The sequence below is a fragment of the Delphinus delphis genome, chromosome 9, assembly GCF_949987515.2.
Source record: "Delphinus delphis chromosome 9, mDelDel1.2, whole genome shotgun sequence".
Classification (NCBI taxonomy): Eukaryota; Metazoa; Chordata; class Mammalia; order Artiodactyla; family Delphinidae; genus Delphinus; species Delphinus delphis.
This window is the reverse complement of record NC_082691.1, coordinates 46,768,871-46,787,627: the sequence shown is the minus strand read 5'-3', so window position 1 is coordinate 46,787,627 and position 18,757 is coordinate 46,768,871. Positions and strand designations below refer to the sequence as shown.

The 18,757-nt window shown below is 40.9% G+C and overlaps 1 protein-coding gene across 2 annotated transcripts in view; it reads left to right on the top strand.

The window, feature by feature from the left end:
* The first annotated feature begins 8,757 nt into the window (after positions 1-8,757).
* Positions 8,758-18,757, top strand: part of C1GALT1 (core 1 synthase, glycoprotein-N-acetylgalactosamine 3-beta-galactosyltransferase 1) — a 215,425-nt gene continuing 205,425 nt past the window's right edge. The window contains exon 1 of one of the 2 annotated variants that reach the window (XM_060020472.1): positions 8,758-9,047. In XM_060020472.1, coding sequence (XP_059876455.1) covers positions 8,969-9,047 — 79 coding nt within the window. In that variant the 5' untranslated portion in view covers positions 8,758-8,968. The remainder of the gene's footprint in view (positions 9,048-18,757) is intronic. The other variant, XM_060020473.1, reaches the window with a different exon arrangement.

Below are 18,757 nucleotides of genomic sequence, written 5' to 3'. Positions count from 1 at the left end.
TTCTTTGTCCATGTTTTCCATTAGTTCTTTGAGCATATTTAACACAGTTGTTTTAAAATCTCTGTCTAGTAATTCCAATGTCTGGACTTCCTCAGAGATGGTTTCTACCAATTTATTTCATTCCTTGGAAAGAGCCATACTTTCTTGTTTCTTTGTATGCCTTGTGATTTTTTTGATGAAAACTATTTAGTTTCTATTGTAGCATGGTACCTGGAAGTCAGATTCTCTCCCTCTCACAGGGCTTGCTACTTTTTGGTTGTTGAAGGCTGTAGCAGTCAGTTTGTTCAATGTTGTTCCCAAACTACTACTGCAAAGACTGCATTCTTTGTCAATGTGGTCATTAGTCTCTGTTCCTTAGCTTGTGTTCAGCTGGTGTTTTGATAGAAATTTCTTTGAAACCTAGGAACCTACAAGTCTTGGCAAATTGGCTCTGATCTTCAACTTGCCAGGCTTGCACTGTGCCAAGAGATCAGCCTAAGGAAAAGCTTAGGGTCTTCTCAGGTGTTTTCTGAGCATGTGTCTTACCCTGGGTATGTACACGGCTTTCTAAATCCCCGCATACACATAGCTGCTTTTAAATGTCCTAATTTCCCAAAGAAACTCTCCCCAGTTTTTGCCTTAGACAGTCTACTGTATGTTTCAACCATAATCTCTGCCCCAAGTGTCTGAGGATTGTTAATTTGGCTTGAAGTATTTTCAAGCTCTTTCTCCTGAGTTCTGAATTAGGGGAGACAGAGTGGAACACCTAGCATCCGTCCTTTAGGTTGTCCCCATACTAGTCTGCTTGGGCGCTGTAACAAAATACCACAGCCTGGATAGCTTAGATAACAGAAATTCTCTCTCACAGTTCTGGAGGCTAGAAATTCAAAAATCAAGGTACCTGCCAATTTAGTTTGCCTTCTCACTGTGTCCTCACATGATGGAGAGAAATAGAGAGAGCGAGTTCTGGTGTCTCTTCTTCTTACAGGGCACTAAATCTATTGAACGAGAGTCTCACCCTTATTGCCTCATTTAACCTTTATCACCTCCTCACAGGCCCCACAGTCACAGTGAGGATTAGTGCTTCAACATACGAATTTTGGGGAACACAATTCAGTACACAGCACCCCCCAACAGATTAGAACAGATTTTACAACAATGTGTGAGCAGGGTCAGCTTTGCTCCCTCCAGAACGGAAACAGTCCCACAGTGGAAACATGGGCTGTTGCTGTTCTAAGATAGCTGCCTTTTTATGACTGCAACAGCTTTATGACCACTGCTGCTTTAAGACTGTTGCCACTTTAAGACTACTGACATTTTATAAGACTGTCCCCATGCAGGGGTAGAGGTAGTGGAAGGGCAAGTAAATCACTACAAAATCTTCCTACTTTTTTTTTCACAGCTATTTTGAATTTAATGGGCAGAATGCTTCATAAAATAAAGATAGCAGAAAATCAATTTGATTGGGAAATAGCTGGGCTGATAAACTTTGCCACATAATGTATGTTACAGATATCGAAGTTTTTTTCTATTACTTATTAATAAACCAAATTATAAAGTTTTAGGGAATTCCCTGGAGGTCCAGTGGTTAGGACTCTGTGCTGTCACTGCCGAGGGCACAGGTTCAATCCCTGGTTGGGGAAATGGTCACCTCTCTGGAGGCAGCCACTCTTACCAATTTCTTATGTGGCCTTCCAAAGATGAAACCGCACACCTCAGATTGGGACTCTGAACCCAATCACACCTCAGACGGGACTCGAACCCAGTTGCACTCCAGATTGGACTTGAACCCACAATCTCCCAGCTGAAATCACACACCTGGTCTCAGGACTCAATGCAACTCGGGTTCTTTAAGTCTCAGCACAGGAGGAATTCAGCGAGAGGCAAAGGGATAAGTAAGAAGTAGATTTATTAATATAGGACACTTGTGAAGGATATAAGCAGGCAGGCAAGAAGGCTCTGCACTGAGAACAGGCAGGAAACCAGATTTCTTTAGGGAGATACACATGCCACAGACAGAGTGTGGGTCATCTCAGAAGGCGAGAGGCCCTGGGAGAAACAAACTCTACAGAGTGCGGTCGATCTCAAAAGGCGAGAGCAGCCCTTCCTACTATCTTGAAGTGCCTTGATTCAGCGCTCATTTGGTTGCTGTAAACTTTCAACTGTTTTCCGGAGTTCTCAAAAATTGATTCTGACTGTTTCTGCTTGTTTTTCCATGTTTCTGTGGGAGAACAAGAGTGGGAAGCTTCCTACTCTGCCATTTTGCTCTTTTTATTCAAAAGACTGAAGCTTTTGCGTTTTTCATAAGTTTTATGTTACTCCTCAGACCAAAGCTTTCAAAATGCTTTTTACTTCTTATAAATGAAAAAAACTATTTAGATCACTCTTAAATGAAGTGATGAAATGTACTCTAAAGAATGCAAAAATTATCCACTCAAACTAACTTAACAATAAAAAGTGTAACTTAATATAAGAATACAGTGGAGGGATTCATGGAACTCAAGAGCAGTCGGACCATTTGCGGGACGGGTGTCATGAAAAGTCTGTGAGAAGCTAAAAAATGATGACACTCTCCCCTTTCTTTCTCTGTTTCTGTGAGATCACCAAAGCTCAGGGTCGTTTCTCTTCTCAGATAGTCTGCTTCATTTTTCTCTCTCCCTGTAGAATGGGTTCCCCTTATCTTGGGTTCACACATTTGGGTTACAAGCCCCTGTTTGGGTTATAGTTTCAGTGTTCAATAGAGAGAAACTAAGACCTCTCTTCCAATTCTAAATTCTCGGAGGAGAGAATCTGATTGATTCAGATTCCTTCAAGGATCAAACTCTATCCAATCAAGAAGGGAGAAGGGTCCTAGCATATAAACATGGCTGTAAGGACCAAATCTCTAGATGGGAACTGGAGGAAAAAGGAAGAGGAAGAGGGTGCTTCTCAATGGATGATGGACAGAAACCCAACAAAATATCTACCCCAATCCATTCTTAGATTTAAAAACATTTAAATACAACTTAAAAGAAAGAAGAAAACAATCGTGCCACGTTATGCAGCTAAAACTTGTAAGTCAGCTCTTTACAATCACAGAGGTAACAAACACATTTATAAATAATTTACTGTTTACGGATTTTAAAGCATCACCTACTCCATTTACAACAAATGTTTTCTGCTTTTGTTGAGCCACCAGGGAATATAATTAAGGAATATTCTGAGTCTTATTCCAGGAAACTAGAGGAACACAGGGTAACCCCAGGGAGCCCAACCTTCTAAGTTGAGTATTTCTCTGGTTCCTCAGTGCTCACAAGGCAGTCTCTGCTTTCAAGCTAACATGTTGTGAGTCATGCTGAGTCTTCTTCCCTTGAGATTAAAAGTATTTCCCAGACTTTCCTTTTTTCTTTATCTCCCCCTCTGCTCCGTTCTCCACCTTTATCCCCTTCATGTGTCAGTCAATCCAGAAAGTAACACTAGCCTTTCCAACTGTCTCAAAATCTTGGTTGATTTTGTGAAGATGTGCAAGGAATAAAAACTGTCTGGAAAATGCTCTCTTAGGTTCCACAGAATGAAAATACTGTAACCTGGCAGGAATTTTGAATATGAGATGAGAAGCTCCGTTGAAAAGCACACTATCTCCAGAAAAGAAAGCTCTGTCTCTTTTTTTCTAAGTTTCTTCTTCCTATTCAAGTGAATAACGGTGGGAGGTAGCCAGGGTCAACTAAAACCACAAATAATCTGATATCTAGAGGAGTCAGTAGTTTCAACTGATTTAGAGTCACACCTGAATAGCAGAAAACAAGAAAGGAAATACAACAAAACTAGAAGTTTTGATAATTCATCCGCTACATTATCAAGACTTGAATCTTACACTGAAGCTCTGTCTTACTCATCCTCATATGTTTACCTCTGGAGTTAGTCACACTGCCAAATTGTGCATTGTCTCTAATTGCATATTCTTTACCTCTGATGTTCCTTTATATAAAGCCTTCCCTTTCGTGCCCAAGTCTTCCTCTCTGAAAGAGAAAGACATGTATTCTACCATTTATTTTCTTGCTCTTGGGTGTAATTTTGCTCTAGAATAAATGCTTACATTCAGACAAAATTATTAGTTAAATGTATGTTTATTACTAAGTATGTTTAACTACCACTGTTACCATGAAGAGGGGCACACACCCAACCATCCATAAAGAGGGGCACACACCCAACCATCCATAAAGAGGGGCACACACCCAACCATAATTACAAATTAAGTCCTGAAAAGAGAAAGGAGCCAGTCATAATTATGTATTCTTTTTAAAGTACAATCATATTTCAACAGACTAATAAAATGAGCTCTGACATATAATAACTTACCATCCTTCCATACTCTTAAATCCTAACTGCTTACTGTGAATGATGCTAATATTTTACAAAGGTACAAAGTAAAATCAGTTATTAGTTATCACTTCTTGAAAGAAAAATCAATGTTATACACACCTAAAATATTTAATACTCAATTGCTTAAAAATAAAAAAGGACAGGGCTTCCCTGGTGGCACAGTGGTTAAGAATCCACCTGCCAAGGCAGGGGACACAGGTTCGAGCCCTGGTCTGGGAAGATCCCACATGCCGTGGAGCAACTAAGCCCATGCACCACAACTACTGAGCCTGCGTTCTAGAGCCCGCAAGCCACAACTACTGAGCCCACATGCCACAACTACTGAAGCCCACGTCCCTAGAGCCCGTGCTCCGCAACAAGAGAAGCCATTGCAATGAGAAGCCCACGCACTGCAAGGAAGAGTAGCCCCCGCTCATCGCAACTAGAGAAATCCCGCACGCAGCAATGAAGACCCAACGCAACCAAAAATAAATTAACTAATTAAAAAAAAAAAGTAGGATAGACATTACAAACCTAATGTAATTAAAAGAATGATACTGTCACATATAATCACATCGACTACCTTTTGAGGCCAGTCAGGATTATTTCCCCCACTTTATGTATAGTGAAATTGAGATTTAGAAGGCTTAGGTGACTTGTTACTCAGCTAATCACTGATAAAACTGGGAGCAGTATTCATGTCTCAAGGGTTCCATTGCTTTGTTTACTATATGTTTCTTCCAGGATTGTCAATGTTCAGATCTCAGTAAGATTCACAATTGATCTCCCTATGATCATGTCAGAAAAACCTTACGTAACACAGGTGTCAGGGATCAAAAATAATACCAGCATTGTATGTTACCCTTTAAGTGAAAAAGATATATTGATTCAACTGTTTACTCATTCAAGCAACAAATAATACCTACAAATGTGTCAGGCATTGTTCTAGGTAGGCTCTGTTAGACCCAGCTATAGTCATTACCTTTGCTGCACAACAAATTATCCCAAAACTTAGTGGCTTGAAACAACAAACATTTATTATTGTACAGTTTCTGAGGGCCTGGAATTTGGGAGTGGCTTAGTTGAGTGGTTCTGGCTCACAAACTCTCTTTGGGTACAATAAAGATACTGACAAGGGATGCAGTCATCTGAAGGCTTGACTAGGGCTGGAGGATCTGCTTCCAAATTCACTCACATGGCTGTTTCCAGGAGTCCTCAGTTCCTAACTGGCTGAAGCCTTAATTATTCATAACATGGGTCACTCTATAAGTTGCTGAGTGTCCTTATGACATAACTACCTTTCCCCAGCGAGCAATCCCAGAGAGAGAGCAAGAAGAAAGCTGGCATATGTTTTATAGTCTCCTCTAAGAAGTCACACTACAGCATTTCTATATTCTCTTCATGAGAACAAGTCACTAAGTACAGTACAAACATTAGGTGAGGGGAATTAAGCTTCACTTTTGAAAGAAGTATGAAAGAACCTGTGAACATATTTGAAAACTACTAAACCAGTAAATATAATTTAATTTATAGAATTTAATCTAATTATTACAAAAAGATTTGTTAATCTAATCGTAATATTTGGGTATTTAAAGGAAAACTAAGCTTATTAGAGAGTGTTTTTTTGCCGTTGCTTGTTTCCATTTTCTGCCCCCATTTTCATCTTACCCTGTCTATTAAAAAATTCTACATGTAGTGCTAAACAAATAATGACTTTTCCTATCTTGTTATGTCAATTAGGACTTTGATTCAGTGCTTATAACGGAAAACCCAAACAACAAGACCTTAAAGAGGAGGAATTTTCCCTCACGTAACAACAAATTCAGAAGTGGGCAGTCCAGAGCTGGGTAAGCTTACCCTCCAAAGCAATCATGAACCCAGGCCCCTCTGGCTTCCTATGCTATTATCTTGTTCTTGCGGTTGAAATAAGGCTGCTCCACCTCTAGCATCATGTCACTGTTCCAGGTAAGATAAAGGACAGGTATAGGTCCAATGGCTAACAGGAAATTTCTTCCATAAAACTTTGAGCCTCTCCTAGCAACATCTACTTTCATTTTGCTGACAGGTCACATGGCTAAACCATGGCTTATTAGAGACTGAGGAAGTAAATATTTTTAACTGGACACACTGTCACCCTGAAAAAAATTAGAGTTCTGCTAGTAAGAAAGAAAGGGTTTAATCAACTATCAGTGTCTATCACCCTGCTCCAAGGAGCCTTGACACACATTATTCTGCTCCAAGGAGCTTTGACATACATTACTGAAACGCCACACCAGACAGACAAACATACTGTCCAAGGTTTATCTGTGTTTCAAATGGGAAAATCTGGTCATTTTGAGTCTCACATATAAATTATATTCAAAGTAATCACACTTTCTTTTTTCTAGTTGAAGAAAAATTGGCTGACATGAATGTCATTTCCAGGAATTTATTCAAGGTGACAGCTGCACAGTTGTGCAAAGGTACATGCATTAAGAAGCTCATCACAGAGTTGTTTAAAATAGTAAACATTTGGAAAAAAACCAGAAATGAATCTATAGAATACTGGTTAGATAAATGATAGTACATCCACTTAATGGACATTATGCAACTTTTAAAATGCTGTTATTCATGATATATTGTTCAGTGAGAAAAGAACTGTGTACATAATGAAATCCAGTTTATCATACATTGTATTTATATATCTTTATGTATTTTTTATTCTTAGAGGTGTCTGGAGGAGTATAACATGAACTTTTAAAAATGGTTACCTCTGAATTATGGGATTTGGAAAATTTTTTTTTATTTGAATAAGTATGTATTGTTTTCATGAAAATAACAGCTATTTTCAAAAATACCCAGAAGGGTAGGAGGGGCTGATTTGATCTGGTGTTGTTCATATCAACATACCTTCTTGCCACTAAGAAAATTATCTTAGACATGCTGTATCTGAGCTTATCCTTGGAAGGATTTCTTATCTTTGCTCATTGGAAAAATATTATTCCTTGTTCATTATAAATATTAATAAAATTAAAATAAGAATCCTGAGGTATTTTGTTTCATTTTGCTTTCTAGTTGGAACACTTTGACCTCTGAAGGGTCTCTTTTCCCTGTTTCACAGTGGCTGTGGAAGGAAAGGGGGTGAGGCTGGGAAAGAAAGAAAATGACGGAGGTAAGGATCCAAGAGAGAAGTCTGGAGGTATGGGCCCAGGAAACAGCACTAACCTGGACGTCAGATACTTGCACTTCTCTTCCAGAACGGGTTTCTCAGTTTATCTTTCTGACCTCAGCTTTCTCATCTGAAAAAATGAGAGGTTTGGATAAGAATCTAGATGTTTTAAAACTCTTTTGGAAGATTCTTTCGGATTTATTAATTGCATATACTGCTAAACTACACTAAAGCTGAATGTAAACAAATTAAAGGGGGGTGGACAACAACAATACCTTACTAACGTTATTATTTCTCCCGGACATGTTAAGTAACTTGCCAAGGTTACACAGCTGATAGGTGGCGGAAACCAAGATTCCAGCCCAGAGGCCAAGGCACTAAAGAACTGCTGAGGAGGGCATTTAAAGGAAGCAAGGGTAGCTTTCTCACCCTCAGGCTAGGCCTTGTAAACGACTGTTAACACCAATAAAGTCAAGACCTTACCCCACCTCCTGACTGCTGTGGGGTTGCCTCAATCGCTCCAGGACTCCTCGCTCTAATCCAAAAACAGTTTTCTGATACAAAGTCCCTTTGCCAACTAAAGCGGGGAGGGGGGGTGAGGTTTTGCAAGGACCCGAGGAAACTCTTCTGGCCATTGCCTGACAGCAGTGAAGTAATGACAGAACCAAAGACCACGTGTGCCTTTAGGAGGCTTTGTGGTATCACTAATTGGGTTTTCAGCTCCTGCGGGTTCACATACCTGGTTATGCAACAACAGTTCGCGTACCTATCTTGCCGTATTTCCTTTCATTAAGGCCAGAGAGATACTGAGTAAAGAGAGTCGGGAGGGGGGCATAACAGGGGTAAAAAGAACTGTTTAAAAGCAGGCTAGAGGCCATAAGACTCCTGCAGGGTAAGAGCCTGTCCCTCAGACAAAGGTCTCTCAGGTATCCGCAGTCTCGGTCCCTGATGTCTCACTGCTTTTAACTCCTCTCAAGGTCCGCAAGCTAACGCAAAACCCTAGAGCAAGATCAGGAAGCCGGAGGCCGCCAGCGAGGAGCCGCAAGAGAGCTGCGACTATCGCTCAGAGAAGACCCGACTTCCCAGACCCCTTCGCACAAGGGCGGGGCGTGCTCTCGACTGCCAATCCCCGCGCCCACACGTCGTCGTAGCCCCGCCCCACCCTGCCCCCTCTCGCTCCTCCCTTCCCTGGGGCTGGTGCGGCGGCGGCGACGTCAGCGCTAGGAGAGCCCTGGGTGGCGGCTGCGCTGTCCGCGGGCCGCGGCCTGGACGCGCTGCGGGGAGGGGCGGAGCGAACGGGCGGGAGCGCGCGCTGGGCCCGCCTCGGCTGCTGCCGCCGCCGCAGCAGCAACCGCTGCCGGGGAATGATCTGGGCGGCAGCGGGCGGCCCGGGCTAGCAGCCACGAGCCACTTCTGCGGCTGCCGAGAAGAGCGAGGGTCGCCGGGCTCGTGTCGTCCCCCTCTCTGCCCCCCCGGAGGGGCGAGAGGGAGCCGAGGCTGATGTCAGGTACGCCGGCGGAGGCGCCCTCAGACTGTGGGTCCAATGTCTCGGTTCCTCTCGCCCTCCCCCTCTCGGAGCGTGAGTGTGTGAGTGGGGGATCGTGGAGGGTGGAACCCCACCCCCGGCGCCGCCAAACAGGTGTCTCGGAGTCGTCGCCGGGGCTGGGGACGTGCGGGTTCCTGAGGGAGGCGCGGGGCACTTCCTGCTCCCGGCATCTCTGCGAACTGCCATTGGGGCCGCCTGCCCACCGGGCCGCTATTTTGTTGACATGTAGCCTTCTCTGGGTCGTGGGTCCTTCCCTTTTAGCCTCTCGTGCCCCTCGCCTCCTCGCGCGTCGCCTGCCGTCGGGTCGCGACGGTGAGACACGGGCTGCGCTCCGGACCGCGCGGCTTGAGCACTTAGCGGTCGTGCCCCGCTGGGCCCTCTCCCTGCCGACCTGCGGGCGCTCAGGTGTGGACATCTTCCAGGAGAGCAGCCGGGCTGCCGCGCCGCCCCGGCGCCTAGCGAGCGGGCGCCTTCCGCAAGTGCCGGGGGACTTCCTCAGGGCTCTCTTGGACCAGCAGGTTTGTCTGTGGCCGATTTGTTCTTTTAAATTTCCCTGCCTCTAGTGAGGCAGGTGTGTTTTGGCACTAGCTGCGTGGAGGACGAGGAAAGGAGTTTTTTCCTTCCCTCCTCCCTCCCCCACCAAGTGTGATGGGATTCGTAGGTGCTGACAAATTGGCTTTACAGCTCTGAATTTGGATGTATTGTATACGCAAAAAAATGAACGAAATTTAAGGGTGGGGATTTATTCTTGCCCAGCTCTTACCCTCTCCCTTTATTATTATTGTCAAATGACAAAACATCACAAGCTTTGGAAAAGTTGACTAGATTTATAATCTAGTTCTCTCAATTCCTTATAGTTATTGTGGTATATCCTTTTAAAGCATTTCAGGTTGAAAATTATTATCCTAACCATGAATTGGTTTCCTTATGATTTTAAAAGTTAATTATAAAGTTAGAACTTTAATGCAATAGAGTAATTAGGCCAATGCGTAACGAACAGAAATATGTTCATTTACCAAAAACTGGGCAGTGATAGCTCTGCCTGGGTGCCAGGAAAAGGTGTCATGCATAATTTCAAGTTGTTTAATTCTGGTGTTGGTTTAGACAGTGGGAATCTGAGGTTTTAGGAGGTAAAACTAACTTTTTGCAACTTTCCACACTTTTATCAGATAAATGTCACTTGATGCTGTGTGTTCTAAGTATTGTGTATAGTAATCATACTTATTTTATTTTCTGCCAGCTGTAGTGTATACTAATGTACAGTTTAATTGAGTGTAAAGTTTCAAGTTACCAAACAGTTAACTCTTTTTACCATATGTTAAGTAAAACAGTGATTTAGTAAGGAAAGTATGACTCACTTAAAATTCTTCACAGGAAAAGAGCATGGTATTTTAGTACTAGTGGAGAACGATTAGATGTCTCTCTTATATTTGCTTGGAGTTTGTGTTTTTCTGATCTTTTTAGTTAGGGTTCAGCATTTTAAAAATATTTTGTGGTTACTACCCATTTAAAGATAGGTATTTTTCTTAAATATGGTTTTTTGGGGGTATAGATTATACTAGTCTATATTTCTGAGTAAATTCAGTATCCAGAAATTATTAGAATTTTATCACAAAGTCATTTAGGAGTACATATCAATTAATGATCACCTAGTCATAGAAATAGAAAAGTGTGTCATTTAGGTATATGCTATATACTATTTGTATATTGACTTGTGCTCACTAAGATAAAAATTGCATTATACAGCTTACTTTATAAACCATGGTAATTTAAAGTAGAGTTTCTGTGTGAAGAAATCATTGATTGGAATTCTTGTGACAGTGCACCTGTAAACAAACAGTAAATGGAAAATGGACAACTTGATGCTGAAATTTCATTCAGATTCACTTAAAACTTTAAGCTTCCCAGTACAACCATGTTACTTTTAGAAGATTTATTGAGATTTGAGTAAAGAGGCTAGTGTACAAACCACAGCAAGGTGGAAAGAATATGGCAAAATTCTTTTACCCAGACCTAAGTGGGATTAAGGTCATTCTTTTAGAATAAGGGGGAAAAAATGGAGAATTGTTCCATAAAAGAGAAGTTAGCATTTTATCTTGAAGTCTAAATGTGTATCGAATGTGTATTTAAAATTTCACTTTATAACTAATTCAGATGTCCTATGGGAAAATACATGCCAAAATCTATAATATGTGAAAATAAGAAGTGTCCCTTGAAGAAAAAAATATAAAGAAGCTGTTGTATGTGAAATAGGGTAGCCCATAGGAAGGTAGGAGAAACCAAAAAGAAAATCTGAGTACATTATCTAGAACCTGTAATGTGAGCTGCCTTGCACATTGAAGGGACACATGGAGGGCAGAGAGAGGCGGTATTAAATTGGGGAGATTCTCAACAGGAAGTCTGATTAGTTCACAATGAAAGCTATATATTAAAACAAATTGGTGCAAGTTGGATAATAGGGAGACTTGAAATTATACAGCTTGGTGTAGTCATTTGCATTTTTGGTCATTGTGTTAGTTTCCTAGGGCTGCTATAACAAAATACAGCAAACTGAGTGATTTAAAACAACGGAAATTTATTGTTTCACAGTTTTGGAGGTTGGAAGTCTGAAACCAAGATGTTGACAGGGCCATGCTCTACCTTCTAGGGAAGAATCTGTTCCGTGCCTCTTAGCTTCATGTGTCACTGGCGTTCCTTGGTTTAAAGTTATATCACACCAGTCTCTGCCTCTGTTGTCACATGGCATTCTCCCTGTGTGTCTCTGTCTTAGTATGGTGTTCTCCCCTTTTTGTAAGCACTTCAGTCATATTGAATTAGGGGCCACCCTGCTGACCTAATCTTAATTTGATTACCTCTCCAAATGCCTTATTTCCAAATACGATCACATCCATAGCTCCTGGGATTAGGACTTCAACCCCAGTCTTTTTGGGAGACACAGTTTAACTCATTACAGTCATGTAATTTATCTTTTACAGTATTCAGTAAAATTTTAGCACCATATAGCAGACCAAATCAGAGGGTGCCTTGGGAACAGAGTAAATTCATTTACCTATCTCACTGCTTACCATGTGCCAGGTCATAGAGGTAAAGCAATGAATAGGTGAACAAAAATCTCTGTTCTCATGGAGCTTACATTCTAAAACATTGGTTCTCAAAATGTGGTCCCTGGAACCTCAGCATCATCTGGTAACTTGTCAGGAATGCAAATTTTCAGGCTCTATTCCCCAGACTTCTTGATTCGGAAACTCTTTTAACAAGCCTTTCAGGTGATTCTGATGTAGACTCAGGTTTGAGAACCACTGATCAAGATGGAGAAAAGAGACAATAGACAAGATGAGTAAGTAAAATATGTAATATATTAGATGTTAATAGGTGCTGTGAGTAGGAATAGGGTGGCCAGGGAAGACCCCCTGAGAAGTAAAGACCTGAAGGAGTTGGGGAGTGAGCCATGTGAGTATCTGGGTGAGTTGTGTTCCCAACAGAGAACACCAAGTGTAAGGACCCTCATGTGTTTGAAGAACAGCAAAGAGTCCAAAGTTAGAACACAGCAAGGGAACAGATAGTAACAGGTTCAGTTTTTGAAATTGCTATTTGTTCCTTTTTGACCTACAAAAACCAAATACTAGAAGGAGAGTTCAGCAAGAGAGGAGTGTGGAGGGTAGGATTGCATACTGTGTAGGGTTCATCTTAAGGTTTTGGTTATGTCTCTGAGTGACATTGGGAAGACACTGGAGGGTTTTGAGCAAATGAGTGACATGATCTGATTTAACTTTTAAAAGGACTGGTAAAAATGGATTGAAGAAGCCAAGGATGAAGAAAGGGAAAAGTTGATTAGGAGGCTGTTGCAGTAGTTGGGAGAGAAAAAGTGGGAGAGTAAGAGGAAGGGGGAAAGGTGGCTTGGATTAGGGTGGTAGCATTGGAAAGGTTAGAAGAGGTACAAAATTTAAAACACACAGGATTGTAGTGAAAAGTAAGCTTTTTTCTTCCTTCTCTAGTTACTTCAGTCACCCAGTTGCGAATGTAAGGATACACTAGTATATAATCTACGTGTATTTTATGCATTCATTTGGCAGTGTCTGAAGACATTTTGGGTCACAACTAGGGGGAGTGTTACTGGCATCTAGTGAGTAGAGGCCAGGGATGCTGCTAAACATCTCACAGTGAACAGGACAGCCTCCAAACAGAGAATTATCCAGCTCATGATGTCATTTATGCCATGGTTAAGAAACACTGGCTTAATGGGATTTACAGAGGTTGGGGTATGGACGGTGGAGGGAAGGGGATGTTGTATAGACAGAAAAGCAGTAAGAGTAGAGCAACTCATTGCATTGAGATATTTATTGAACTGTAAATAGTTCATAATTGCTGAAGCATAAATTATAAGGGAGGGAGAGACAGAGGGGGGCATACTGTACCTGTAAGGTAATGTAATTCTTTGAAAACAAAGTTATAGGGCTTCCCTGGTGGCGCAGTGGTTGCGAGTCCGCCTGCTGATGCAGGGGACATGGGTTCGTGCCCCGGTTCGGGAGGATCCCACATGCTGCGGAGCGGCTGGGCCCGTGAGCCATGGCCGCTGAGCCTGTGCGTCCAGCGCCTGTGCTCCGCAGCGGGAGAGGCCGCAGCAGTGAGAGGCCCGCGTACCACAAAGAAAAAAAAAGTTATAAAACAGGAAAACTAACACATTATTAATTCTGTGTTAAATATCACTCACCTTATGCCTATGTAAGGATAGGCTAGTATCATATGTATTTTATGTATTCATGACATACCTTTTTATTAATTTTTTCAATATTTCTAACGTACATTGTTCATCTACGAGTTTTTTTCAAATTGTCACAAATCTCAAAAAAGTTTTCCAGTATATTTATTGAAAAATATCTGCATATAAGTGAACCTGGGCAGTTCAAACCCATGTTGTTCAAGGGTCAACTGTAGTTACCTTTGGTGAGAACCTGGGGTAGAGATGGGCATGAAAACATACTCTGTGTGTGTGTGTGTGTGTGTGTGTGTGTGTGTGTATGTGTGTGTGTGTATATATATATGTATACATATTTAATCTACGCTTTCAGTTAGGGTTTGTTTGTTCCTTACATTTGTCATTTAAAAAGTAGCCACTACACCTTATTAACAAAAAGTCATAACCTGCCAAATGTGCAAAGATTTTCCTTATTAGTTCATATAGATCATTGTTTTTAACATCTATAGCATATTCTATGCTATGGATGTACCATATATTTTTTTAAACTTGTTCCTCATTAACAAACATCTGTGGCAATGGCTGCCATGAACATCTTTGCACAGTTCTGTGTTTGTGTCCATAAGAGAAATTTCTGATCATGAAATGATGGGTCAAGGCATACTTGAAAAATTTTAAAGATGTTGCCAAACTGCCCTTCCGAAAGACAGTAAATATGTACATTCTGAGAAACAACGGATGAGCGCCAGTTTTCTCTCATATCTAAGTCAGTACTGGCTGTTACTGATCTTAACGTTTTTTGCCACTGTGATACATTAAAAATAGTATCTCTGGGCTTCCCTCGTGGCGCAGTGGTTAAGAATCCGCCTGCCAATGCAGAGAACAAGGGTTCGAGCCCTGGTCTGGGAGGATCCCACATGCCGCGGAGCAACTAAGCCCGTGTGCCACAGCTGCTGAGCCTGCGCTCTGGAGCCCACGAGTCACAGCTACGGAGCCCACGTGCCACAACTACTGAAGCCCGCGCACCTAGAGCCCGTGCTCCACAACAGGAGAAGCCACTGCAATGAGAACCTGTGCACCACAAGGAAGAGTAGCCCCCACTCGCCGCAACCAGAGAAAGCCCGCATACAGCAACGAAGACCCAACGCAGCCAAAAATAAAAAAAATAATAAATTAAAAATAAAATTTTAAAAAAATAGTATCTCTGCATTTGAGGTTTACATTTCTGTAATATGAGTGAAATGTGAACATTCCTGACCATTTTTTTTCTTTTCCTTCAAATCCTTTTATTTTCTTTAACTGTTTTTATATTAAGTTGGCCTTTTCTCTTTTTCTTTATGATACTTTTTGTTATTTTTCGCTGTACAGATTTTTTTTTAACATTTTATACAGAAACATACCTTTGAACCAGCAATTTCACTGCCAGAAATTTATTCAATGCATAACCTCATACAGTTTTACTATAGTTATACCTTTTGAGTTTTGAAAAGATCTCAGTTCATGATGTAAAGATGTAAAAAGATGTTTTCTTCTAGTTTTTTTTTAATTTCATTTTTTAAAAATATTGAAATCTTAGAAACATTTGGAATTTTAAAGAGAAAGGTAGGGATCCAGATGGTTGCTTTTTATCTTTTTCCCAGAAGTTTATTTCAATATCACTTCTTGAATAAGCCATTTTTTTCTTGATTTGAAATGCTATGTGTATTATGTATTAAATTTCCATATGTACTTATTTTTTTTTTTAACAGACTATTTCGATCTGATGAAGACCACCAGGGATATACATCTTTAGGCTAACAAAGTTAAGTTAATTAACTTGCTGCTGTGAGGGAGATCACACACCAGAGGAACTGCCAGAGGGGACAGGGTTATTATAGGATTCTGGAGAAGGGTGGAGTTTAGACAGAATTTAAATGAAACAATATTTGATAGGTTTAAAGTACAGCAAGACTGTGAATCGGGTTAATTAACATCAGGCCTGGGCTGAGAAGTAGACTTAAGTGTCCTGTTCCCTTGAAGACTACAAAGTTAAGATAAATGTGGAATGTTGTGTCTGGGAAACACTTATCTGAAGCTCTGGGTTGGAAATTGAAGCTGTTTCTGATTAGCGATTCATCGTACATGTCAGAGTGGGGTGTTCCAGTCTCACTGATACACTTTCAAATAATTCTAACAGTCTGGTTGTAGAGAAAAAAAAAAAAAGTTTCTCAGCAATATATCTTTAGTATGAATTAATAAAAGTGTTTAAAAATTTTTTTTCCGATTCACAGGTACACTGACATGCCTGTTCAGCCTGAATATCAAATTGTTTTAATTACTATAGCACGTTTTACTCACGTATTTATTTTTCCAAACAACATTTACCATAATTTTTACCACATTATTTAATTTTTAAAAATTGTATATCTTAAGTAGGTCTGCCTAGGCTTAGTCCACCCCTACACCCCTTTCAGGAATTTCCCAGGTATACGCTCATATTTATTTTTTCAAACTTTTTAGTTACATTTTACCAAGTTACTTAACTTTTAAGTATCTTATATTTTAGTTGGGATGACATTTTATATAGATAGATAGATAGATATAGATTAATTTGGAGCAAATCTACATCTTTATCATTGATTTTTTTTCCAATTTTTATATTGTAAAATACACAAAATATACCATCTTAACGATTTTTAAGTGTACAGTTCAGTGGTATTAAGTACGTTTATATTGTGCAGTCATGACCACCATCTTCCTCCAGAATTCTTCTCATCTTGTAAAGCTGAAATTCTACACCCATTAAATAGTAACTCCCCATTCCCCTCTCCCCCTAGTCCCAGGAAATCATAAATCACTTTATGACTTTAGCTAAATATCTCATATAAGTGAAATTACAGTAAGTCCCCTACATACGAACCATCAAGTTTCGAACTTTCAAAGATGCAAACGTGTTTGCACGTCCAATCACATAATGTTTGTTCACATGTCTGGCGTACATTGTTACATGCATGCATCCTCTACAAGTGGTTGTACTTTTGTGTACTTTACAGTACTGTATAGAGTACCATAGTACAGTATCTTTATTTCAAGCCCAGGGTGTCCAGAAGCAAGAGTAAAAGCAGTGGTGATGTAGCTGGTACTGCTAAGAAGCACCAAGCAATAATGATGGAACTTGCTGTGCAACACAAGGTGCTTACTAATGAAGACCTGATGGAATTGGAGGCCCAGAGAAAGGATGACGAGAGACAAGGGGAAGAAGTAACTGAAGAACCGAAGAGACTCACGACGCAGGAAATGGCAAGGGGATTTTCTTTATTTGAGGAGGCACTGTTAGTTTTTGAGGCACAGGACCCGAACGTAGAACGGTACACGAAGGTTGCAGCAGCTGTTCAGAATGCAGTCCAGTGCTACCGTGTCATATATGACAAGAAAAAAAGAACCACTACCCAGACATCACTGGATCCGTTTTATCAAGAGGGTAGACAGAATTGAATCCAGCAAGGAGCCAGAACCCGGGCCATTCGCGTCAGGCGTGAGTGAAATTGCAGTTTGCCCTCCATCTCCTGTTGCTGACGATCCTTCAGCTCTACTATCTCCCACCTCCTCTCCCTCCTCCGGTCAGTAACTCTTCTTGCTTGTTCACTCGATGCCAGCCCCTGTATGCCAGCTGTTGTACTGTACTACTGTACTTTTCAAGGTACTATACCAGAAGATTAAAAATGTTTATTTTGTGTGTGTGTTTGTTTTTTATGTATTATTTGTGTGAAAAGTATTATAAACCTATTACAGTACAGTACTATATAACCAGTTGTGTTACCTAGGCTAACTTTGTTGAACTTACAAACAAATCGGACTTACGAACGAGCTCTCGGAACGGAACTCGTTCATATGTAGGGGACTTACTGTATATAGTATTTGTGTTTTTGTGACTGGCTTTTTTCACTTAGCATAATGTGCTCAAGGTTCATCCATGTTGTCGCATATGTTAAATTTTCCTTACTTTTAAAGGCTGAATAATATTCCATCTTGTATATAACACATTTTGCATATTCATCAATCGTTGATGAACACTTGGGTTGCTTCCACATTTTAGCTGTTGTGAGCAATGTTCCTATACAAATGGGTGTACAGATATCTCTTTGAGACCCTGCTTTCAATTCTTTTGGGCATCTACCCAGAAGTGGAATTGCTGGATCATGTGGTAATTCTATTTTTAATTTTTTTGTGGAACTGCCATGCTGTTTTCCACCGTTGCTGTACTATTTTACATTCCCACTAGAAGTGCACAAGCGTTTCCATTTCGCCACATCCTCACCAACACTTGTTTTCTGGGGGGTTTTTTTGTTTGTTTTGTTTTGTTTTTGTGGTACGCGGGCCTCTCACTGCTGTGGCTTCTCCTGTTGCAGAGCACAGGCTCTGGACACGCAGGCTCAGTGGCCATGGCTCACGGGCCCAGCCACTCCGCGGCATGTGGGATCTTCCTGGACCAGGGCACAAACCCATGTACCCTGCATCGGCAGGCGGACTCTCAACCACTGCGCCACCAGGGAAGCCCCTTCTGGGGTTTTTTGATAGTAGCTATCCTTAATGGATGTGAGGTGGTATCTCATTGTGGTTTTGGTTAGCATTTTCCTAATGATAAGTGATGTTGAGCATTTTTTTCATACTCAACATGTTCGTGCCTATTGGCCATGTGTATATCTTCTTTGGAGAAGTGTCTGTTCAAGTCCTTTGCCCATTTTTGGGTTGGGTTTGTGTTGTTATTGTTAAGTTTTAGGAGTTCTGTATATATTCTGGATATTAATCCCCTACTAGATGCATGGTTTGCAAATATGTTCTCCCATTCTGTGGGTTGCCTTTTTACTCTGTTGATAATGTCTTTTAATGTACAGGTTTTTAAAGTTTTATAAAGCCAAGTTTGAGTATCTTTTCTTTTGTTGCATGTGCTTTTGGTGTCATATCCAAGAAATCATTGCCAACTCCATGTTGGGAGGCTTTTGTTTTGTTTACTTCTAAGAGTTTTATACATTTAGGTTTTAGCTTAGGTCTTTGATCCATTTTGAGT